Source organism: Acipenser ruthenus, unplaced genomic scaffold (assembly GCF_902713425.1).
Source record: "Acipenser ruthenus unplaced genomic scaffold, fAciRut3.2 maternal haplotype, whole genome shotgun sequence".
In the NCBI taxonomy this organism is placed as follows: domain Eukaryota; kingdom Metazoa; phylum Chordata; class Actinopteri; order Acipenseriformes; family Acipenseridae; genus Acipenser; species Acipenser ruthenus.
Genome location: NW_026708117.1, coordinates 27501 through 37500, shown reverse-complemented (window position 1 = coordinate 37500; position 10000 = coordinate 27501). Strand labels below are relative to the sequence as shown.

Below are 10000 nucleotides of genomic sequence, written 5' to 3'. Positions count from 1 at the left end.
AGTACGAGTTTACGTTGAAGTAAATTATATCAAGTAGATAATGATAATCTTGTACGTTTAATTGTCCATATTTAAAACAGAACTGTGAATATATATATATATATATATATATATATATATATATATATATATATATATATATATATATATATATATAATTGTTTTTTATTTTAAAATTATTTTTTGTTATATTTCTCCTGCTCGGCTGTATTTGTAAATGAAAAAAAAAAGAAAAGAAAACGCGTGTCTTATTTTTTAATGATTTTTTTGTTTTAATTATATTATTATGTCCGTTATATTGCGCTGTGGAATTTTTTTTTTTTTTCGGTTTAGAACTTTCGGGTTCAAAAATTATACTGAAGTTCTAACCGACGCTCACGAGACTCTTTCTTATTTTTCAAATAGTGCGTCCGTTAAAAAAAAAAAAAAAATTGACGTGTTTAAAGACTTTTCTACCTCAGAAAACTGTCTAAAAAGGTCTATTTCATTCGACTTTGTCATGTTATAGTAAAATATAACACTAATTATTCGACTGAACAACGTTTGTCAAAACACGTCAAAGACTAGCACTTTTCTGTAATTATATTTACATGTTTAATTAATACGGGCGCATATATATAGGCTTTTTTTATGATTAGAATATTGTTAATTGGCTTATTTCGAGATTTGATGTTGCTGCTGTGTGATTGAATTTGGCACACGTTGTCAGATTTGACATTGAATTTAAAACGAAGGCGAGAACGGCAAACCCTCTAATCGGCAAACACAACGCGATAAGCCAGGCAAATAATATTTTAAAAAAAAAAAACACTTAAGTTTCAGAAAGAGAAAAATAAACCACTTAGTGTCTGTTTGTATTAGGAAATTGAAAATTCACCCTCTGTATTAAACTAGGTTTGAGCTAATATATATATATATATTCCCCACTGCTTCCCTCGCCTTGAAGAGTTCAAATTTTCAGTTATAATTTCTTCTCATGGTGTATGAAGTCTATAATGAAGCTACTGTCCTGAAGTTTCATTGCTGTGGAACTGGATATATAGTGAGCTTACTAGGTATTGTCTTAGTGTGTCTATCGATCACAGATCTGTCCTGTCCATTTATCGCAGCTATCTCCAAACGTCCTGATGATTCGAGGGCATTTGAAACTTTACTGCCATCCTTCACTTCCAGGGATCAGCAACTCTACGAAATCAAGCCACCCTGTCCCTCTCACCCAACCCCAACCCCAACCCTAACCTTAAGCAACCCCTGCCCTAAAATCTAACCTCAAACCCAACACCCCACCCTAAACCTAACCATTAAGAACCCTCTGATGCCCTCAGGACGCTGTCTAGGGGATAGTCCTGTGTGCTGCTCCGTTAAAATAATTAAAAACGAGGTCTCCGTCCTTCGGATGAGACGTCAAACAAACGAGCTCCTATTGGAAGTGACTCTGCAGCAGCAGCAGCAGTTGTTGATGATGCAGAGTTCACTAATTACTAATTACTAATGATAATAATAATACTACCTTTACTACTGATAATAATAACAATAATAATAATAATAATAATAATAATTGAAAGACTTCTAGTGGAAACGTTTGTCAGTGAATTTACACTGAAGACGCTGAGAGACTTCTAGTGGAAACGTTTGCCGTTGAATTTACACTGAAGACGCTGAGAAAGACTTCTAGCGGAAACGTTTGCCATTGAATTTACACTGAAGACGCTGAGAGAGACTTCTAGTGGAAACGTTTGCCATTGAATTTACACTGAAGACGCTGAGAAAGACTTCTAGTGGAAACGTTTGCCATTGAATTTACACTGAAGACGCTGAGAGAGACTTCTAGTGGAAACATTTGCCATTGAATTTACACTGAAGACGCTGAGAAAGACTTCTAGTGGAAACGTTTGCCATTGAATTTACACTGAAGACGCTGAGAGAGACTTCTAGTGGAAACGTTTGCCATTGAATTTACACTGAAGACGCTGAGAGAGACTTCTAGAGCAAACGTTTGCCATTGAATTTACACTGAAGACGCTGAGAAAGACTTCTAGAGGAAACGTTTGCCATTGAATTTACACTGAAGACGCTGAGAGAGACTTCTAGTGGAAACGTTTGCCATTGAATTTACACTGAAGACGCTGAGAAAGACTTCTAGTGGAAACGTTTGCTATTGAATTTACACTGAAGACGCTGAGAGAGGCTTCTTTATAAAGTCTCTTTAAGTGTTTCTCAATTCAGCACCGTTGAGCTTGTAATAGTTAGGGGTAAAATAAAGAGAAGGTTTTTTGTTTGGTTTTGTTTTAGATGTAAAGTGTTCTTGAACATGGTAAATGAAAGCTGGCTGATGTTGATACAGATTGATAACGCTGCACAGTAACAAGTCTAGCACGACTCTAGCAGCGCCTGGAGCATGAACTCTGAGCCGTGCTATAGCCTAATGGACTGACATTGCAAGCGTGTGTCTAAGAAAGTACAGCGTTCACTATTGCTATCTTTGTGTTACTATTTTAAACCTCTCTCTCTCGCTGACTCTGTCTCTCTCTCGTTCTCCCTCTCAATCTCTCTCTCTCTCACTCTCTCATAGAGTCCAATGAAAGCTGCTGAATAATGTTCCCTTGTTAACATATTGAATTCCACCCCCTCTATATAGAATGAACTCCCTCAGCTTCATAGAGTCCAATGAAAGCTGCTGAATAATGTTCCCTTGTTAACATATTGAATTCCACCCCCTCTATATAGAATGAACTCCCTCAGCTTCATAGAGTCCAATGAAAGCTGCTGAATAATGTTCCCTTGCTAACATATTGAATTCCACCCCCTCTATATAGAATGAACTCCCTCAGCTTCATAGAGTCCAATGAAAGCTGCTGAATAATGTTCCCTTGTTAACATATTGAATTCCACCCCCTCTATATAGAATGAACTGATTCAGCTTCATAGAGTCCAATGAAAGCTGCTGAATAATGTTCCCTTGTTAACATACTTAAATCCTTTTCTTTAACCACTGGACCACCAAGCCCACCTATTATTATTATTATTATTATTATTATTATTATTATTATTATTATTATTATTATTATTATTATTATTATTATTATATAAAAAGATGTTGCTGTTTCCCTCACAGTGTGAATCCGCTGCTAATCGGAGGTCTGGTTTGGAGGGTGTAAGACTCTGACAGACGCGGGGGTGGAGGGGGAGGGGTTAGCGGATCCACACAGTGGGACTCCTGGTGGCTGAACAGCGGGACTGTTCTCTACAGTACACCAACAGCGCCGCTCAGACATGATTCGTTTTGGCATATTCACACCAGGAGAGACAGACTGGAAAAATCACCCAGTCTGCCATTGAAGATCAATGAGGGTATAGTTAGCACACTGTGGTCCCATTCTACCAGCCTCACCCCATTGTAGCTGCCCTATACTTGTGCTACCATTGCCCCTCAGTGTAATACAGAGCCACTGCAGTGCCGCTGTCTGTCTGTCTGCCATTGAAGATCATTGAGGGTATAGTTAGCACACTGTGGTCCCATTCTACCAGCCTCACCCCATTGTAGCTGCCCTATACTTGTGCTACCATTGCCCCTCAGTGTAATACAGAGCCACTGCAGTGCCGCTGTCTGTCTGTCTGCCATTGAAGATCATTGAGGGTATAGTTAGCACACTGTGGTCCCATTCTACCAGCCTCACCCCATTGCAGCTGCCCTATACTTGTGCTACCATTGCCCCTCAGTGTAATACAGAGCCATTGCAGTGCCGCTGTCTGTCTGTCTGCCATTGAAGATCATTGAGGGTATAGTTAGCACACTGTGGTCCCATTCTACCAGCCTCACCCCATTGTAGCTGCCCTATACTTGTGCTACCATTGCCCCTCAGTGTAATACAGAGCCATTGCAGTGCCGCTGTCTGTCTGTCTGCCATTGAAGATCATTGAGGGTATAGTTAGCACACTGTGGTCCCATTCTACCAGCCTCACCCCATTGTAGCTGCCCTATACTTGTGCTACCATTGCCCCTCAGTGTAATACAGAACCATTGCAGTGCCGCTGTCTGTCTGTCTGCCATTGAAGATCATTGAGGGTATAGTTAGCACACTGTGGTCCCATTCTACCAGCCTCACCCCATTGTAGCTGCCCTATACTTGTGCTACCATTGCCCCTCAGTGTAATACAGAGCCATTGCAGTGCCGCTGTCTGTCTGTCTGCCATTGAAGATCATTGAGGGTATAGTGAGCACACTGTGGTCCCATTCTACCAGCCTCACCCCATTGTAGCTGCCCTATACTTGTGCTACCATTGCCCCTCAGTGTAATACAGAGCCATTGCAGTGCCGCTGTCTGTCTGTCTGTCATTGAAGATCATTGAGGGTATAGTTAGCACACTGTGGTCCCATTCTACCAGCCTCACCCCATTGTAGCTGCCCTATACTTGTGCTACCATTGCCCCTCAGTGTAATACAGAGCCATTGCAGTGCCGCTGTCTGTCTGTCTGTCATTGAAGATCACATCCGCAGGTCGTTCTTGACCGCTCGTAAATTAACTGTAGCAGGGTGAGCCGCTGAATAGGGGATGAGTGACGGATCGCTGCCGGAAGGTCTCGGGGTCGCCGCTCTAATTATGCTCGACTACAAAAAGACAGAGCATCGGCCAGCGCATCCTCGTTCATTACAGTGACACAATCTGTCTCTTGCTGTTCTGCGGGTAAACAAAGGAAGCCTTAATCTCTACTGGTTGCCACGGTTACTGGACAATCAAACGTCATCTCTGCTATTGAGTTAAAGCTGTATATATATATATATATATTGTACTAGCCTACAGATGCCTTGACCAGACTGCACCCAGCTACCTCCAGACCCTCATCTCTCCCTACACCCCCACCCGACCTCTCCGCTCCTCCTGCACTAGAAGACTGGCTCTACCTCCTCTACGCTCCCCTGCCTCCCGAGCCCGCTCCTTCTCCACCCTCGCCCCCGCAGTGGTGGAATGACCTTCCTACAGATGTCAGGACTGCCCAGTCCCTGACCACCTTCCGGCACCTCCTCAAGACTCACCTCTTCAGACAGCACCTGTAGAACTCCTCTTTTCCCTCTGGACACTTTATCACTCTTCCTTAAAAGCGCTTTACTTGCTCTTATCTGCTCCCTATTTTACTGCATTTAATCCTGTACTTTAGAGTACTGTAATCTGTCAAGTGTTATTGAATCTCTAGTATTTTGTATTTAATTATATCCTGATGTAACTATCACTGACACTGTTATCTGCTCCGTTTTTTAATCTTATTTTGTCATACTTGTACTTGCTTGAACCAAAGTCATTGTATTTATCTTGCTCTTAATTTGTATTATTACTTGCACTCTGATTCTTGAAATGTATTTTTGTTTCCGACTGTAAGTCGCCCTGGATAAGGGCGTCTGCTAAGAAATAAATAATAATAATAATAATAATAATAATAAGGCAGGCGGTTGAGCGTACTGTGTAGAAAACCTGCGGTGTTAAATGTGCTGTTTTATTTTGCTACAGAGTTAGTTTGGTTCTTGTTTTGAATATTTGTTTCAAACTTAAGCAGAACTCCGCGGCAGTGCTTGAGCGAACAGCGGGACTCGGGCACGGGAATACCGCGCATCCACACCCAGGTTTGAAAAACCGCGTCTGAGTTTTTGCAGAGTTGAAGTCACTTCTAAAAAGGTTTGACGGCTAACTTGAAATCTGCAGCCTTTCCCTGCAGACAGCCTGGTAATTACGATATCAACGGCTGACACTCAAAGCCACCGAAGTGTGAGATGAGGATCTCTCTCTCGCAGTATTGAAATTCTCTCAGCTGGTTCTAAAAAGCATGAGCTGTCTTTGTAAACCTCTACCGAGAATGTAATCAATCTATCTCTCTCTCTCTCTCTCTCTCTCTCTCTCTCTCTCTCTCTCTCTCACATTAATAAAAGAACGCATCTGTGATGATTTCTGATTCAACGCAGCAACAGTAACCCAGGCAGAGCTGTCACTGTCAAAGGAGCTAGGCTTTCTGTCTAATTATCTATAAACACGCATTCCCTCCATCAATGGGTTTATAATTGTGAACCATGAGGACTACTGAGAGAAAGAGGGAGAGCTAGAGAGTGAGAGAGAGGAGAGAGGGGGGACAGGGGGAGAGAGAGCATGAGAGAGGAGAGAGCTAGAGAGAGAGGGGGAGAGAGTGAGACAGAGAGGGAGAGAGCGAGAGAGAGAGAGATAGAGGGGGTGGGGAGGTGAGTTGGGGCAGACTGTGCTAATTGACAATTCGACCTCCTGCCTGCCATTATCATTACCGCCTAATTTGGAAGTGCCACTGTGTTGTGTATATATATATATGATTATCTCTGGGAGATAAAGGGGGCGGCTGTTACAGTGAAGAAAACAGCTCCATAAATCCTTCAATGTGTAAATTCAGCTAGAAGCCTTTCCGCTAGAAGTCTTTCTCACTGTCTTCAGTGTAAATTCAATGGCAAACGTTTCCACTAGAAGTCTTTCTCAGTGTCTTCAGTGTAAATTCAATGGCAAGCGTTTCCACTAGAAGTCTCTCTCAGTGTCTTCAGTGTAAATTCAATGGCAAACGTTTCCACTAGAAGTCTCTCAGCGTCTTCAGTGTAAATTCAATGGCAAGCGTTTCCACTAGAAGTCTCTCTCAGCGTCTTTAGTGTAAATTCAATGGCAAACGTTTCCGCTAGAAGTCTTTCTCAGCGTCTTCAGTGTATATTCAGTGGCAAACGTTTCCACTAGAAGTCTTTCTCAGTGTCTTCAGTGTATATTCAGTGGCAAACGTTTCCACTAGAAGTCTTTCTCAGTGTCTTCAGTGTAAATTCAACGGTAAACGTTTCCACTAGAAGACACCGAGAAAGAGTTCAACACTAACCACTTGTCAGTGAATTTATTAAGGCTCTTTTACTGTTTTCACAACCCACACAAACTCACCCGCCCCTCTCCTTCCAGAACCAGCCAAGAGCCTCCTAAAAACCATGGACCTCTTGAACCTCACTGCCGACGCCCTACTGCAGCTCTCCGACTCCACACCCTGCCCCTTCCCGGACAACCTGACCTCCCGGAACTGCACGGAGGGGGCCCCCGGGGGCCCCAGCGTGAGCGGGGTCCTGCTCCCCCTCATCTACTTGACGGTGTGCGTCGTCGGGCTGGGCGGGAACACGCTGGTCATCCACGTGGTCCTCCGCTACTCCAGAACGGAGACCGTCACCAACATCTACATCCTGAACTTGGCCCTGGCCGACGAGCTCTTCATGCTGGGCTTGCCCTTCCTGGCCGTGCAGAACGCCCTCTCCTACTGGCCCTTCGGCACCCACATGTGTCGCCTGGTCATGACCGTGGACGGGATCAACCAGTTCACCAGCATCTTCTGCCTGACCGTCATGAGCATTGACCGCTACCTGGCCGTGGTCCACCCCATCCGGTCCTCCAAGTGGAGGAAGCCCCGGGTGGCCAAGGCGGTCAACGCCACGGTGTGGGCCGTCTCTTTTGTGGTGGTCCTGCCCGTGGTGGTCTTCGCGAACGTCCCCGCAGGCCTGGGGGTCTGCAACATCGACTGGCCCCAGCCGGCGGACGTCTGGCGGGCCACTTTCATCGTCTACACCTCCACTCTGGGCTTCTTCGGCCCCTTGCTGGTCATCTGCCTGTGCTACCTGCTGATCGTGGTGAAGGTGCGCAGTGCCGGGAAGAAGGTGGGCACAGCGGCCTCTTCCAAGCGCAAGAAGTCGGAGCGGAAAGTCACCAGGATGGTGGTCACCGTGGTGGCTCTCTTCGTCCTCTGCTGGCTGCCCTTCTACGCCCTGAACATCGTCAACCTGGTGGTCTCGCTGCCCGGGGAGCCCCGGGGGGTCTACTTCTGCGTGGTGGCGCTGTCGTACGCCAACAGCTGCGCCAACCCCTTCGTCTACGCCTTCCTGTCGGAGAACTTCAAGAGAGGCTTCCGCAGGGCCCTCTGCCGCCGCGCCTCCAGGAAGGTGGAGAGCCGGGAGGTGCGGAACGGGGAGCCCGGGAAGAGGGAGGAGGAGGAGGAGCGAGGGCAGGAAGGAGGAGAGGGGGGAGGAGGAGGAGGGGAAGAGGAAGAGGAGGAGGAGGAGGAAGCCACAGAGATGACACAGATCTGCGGGATCGCCCAGAACGGGAACGGACGCAGGACGCTGCTGCTTCAAGGGACAGGTACCACCGGGGCGTCCCCCACGACGGACCCCAGCGGGAAGAGTTTGGGGGTCCCCGGGGCCGCGCGGCCCCCCTCGACTGCGCCGGCCCCCCTGAACGGGATCGTGAAAGCCGCCGACGAGCCTCCAGCGGGAGAGAAGAGCGCCCTGCTGGAGATCAGCTGTCTGTAACGCCTGGGTCTCCGGCGCAGCGGGGCCCGGCCTCCAGAACGAGACGGAGGGAGGGAGACGCAGGCTGGGGGTCCTGAACACAGCTTCAGATTGTCTCCAGAGATGAGATGGAGGAGGAGAGAGGCGGCGCAGACAGACTGACTGAGATACAGACTGACAGAGAGACGGACTGACAGAGAGACAGACAGACAGACACACAGAGATACAGACACATAGAGAGACAGGCTGAGATACAGACAGACACAGAGATACAGAGATAGACAGACAGATACAGACTGACAGACTGAGATACAGACACAGAGATACAGACAGACTGACAGACAGACACAGATACAGACAGACAGATACACAGAGATACAGACTGACAGACAGACAGACACAAACAGACAGATACAGACAGACTGACAGACAGAGATACAGAGACAGACAGACAGACACACACACAGAGATACAGACAGATAGACAAAGATACAGACAGACACAGAGATACAGACACACAGATACAGACAGACAGATACACGGAGATACAGACTGACAGACAGACAGACACAGACAGACTGACAGAGATACAGAGACAGACAGACACAAACAAACAGACAGACACACAGATACAGACAGACACACAGAGATACAGACACACAGAGATACAGACAGACAGATACACAGAGATACAGACTGACAGACAGACAGACACAAACAGACAGACACACAGATACAGACAGACTGACAGACATAGATACAGAGACAGACAGACACAAACAAACAGACAGACACACAGATACAGACAGACTGACAGACAGAGATACAGAGACAGACATACAGACACACAGAGATACAGACAGACACACAGAGAGACAGACTGACAGACAGACAGAGATTGTATTAATACTTGTACTGTGATTCTTGATATGTATGTTTTTGTATAGCGCTGTAATTTGCCCTGGATAGGAGTGTCTGCTAAGAAATAAATAATAATAATAATACAGACAGACTGACAGAGATACAGACAGACAGAGAGACAGGGGAGGAGGGGGGGAGGGAAAGAGACAGACAGACAGACAGACAGACATACTTTCCCCTTCCTCTGCAGGGCTGGGTTCCAGTCCATCTCTGTGTTTACTCTGAGCTCGATATGAACACAGATATGAGGACAAAGCTCCTTATTTCACTTTCGTGTCTAAACAAATCAATGCAACGCCTGCATTCAATGTAATACAATGTGATATAAATACTGCGTATGTAACACTGTATGCACACCAAGAATCACCCTGCAAAATGAACTGATTCACCTGGCTATGACCACGGCTCCCAGCAAAATCAAAGAGAATTGATGTTTTAAAAACCTTGTTTTTTTTTTCTTTGGTAACTTTCACCGCTGTACATGATGTATCGTAATAGAGGTCTGTATCGCTTGTGATACGAGACCACAGCATAAAGAACTACAGCTCCCAGCATGCCTCACCATGGCCGCGGGTGCAGAGGCATGCTGGGAGCCGTAGTCCTAGCCAGCAAGTTCATTCTGCAGGGTGCTGATGCAAAACCTTTGACCACAGCTCTACATTACTTTTTAAAGTTATTATTAAACCAGTTTATTTATTTTGCTAAAGGAGGTGCTGGCTTAGGATTAGAAACTGAAGGACATCTTTTATCTGTTATTTAAATACA

The 10000-nt window shown here is 45.7% G+C and overlaps 1 protein-coding gene across 1 annotated transcript in view; it reads left to right on the top strand.

Annotated features, from left to right (window-relative positions):
• LOC117968000 (somatostatin receptor type 5-like) overlaps positions 1-10000 on the top strand; it is an 11026-nt gene that overhangs the window by 250 nt on the left and 776 nt on the right. Inside the window, exon 2 of the mRNA XM_034915550.2 lies at positions 6945-10000. This exon is cut by the window's right edge and continues 776 nt beyond it. Within this exon, the coding sequence (XP_034771441.2) occupies positions 6971-8335 (1365 nt within the window). The 5' untranslated portion in view covers positions 6945-6970 and the 3' untranslated portion in view covers positions 8336-10000. The remainder of the gene's footprint in view (positions 1-6944) is intronic.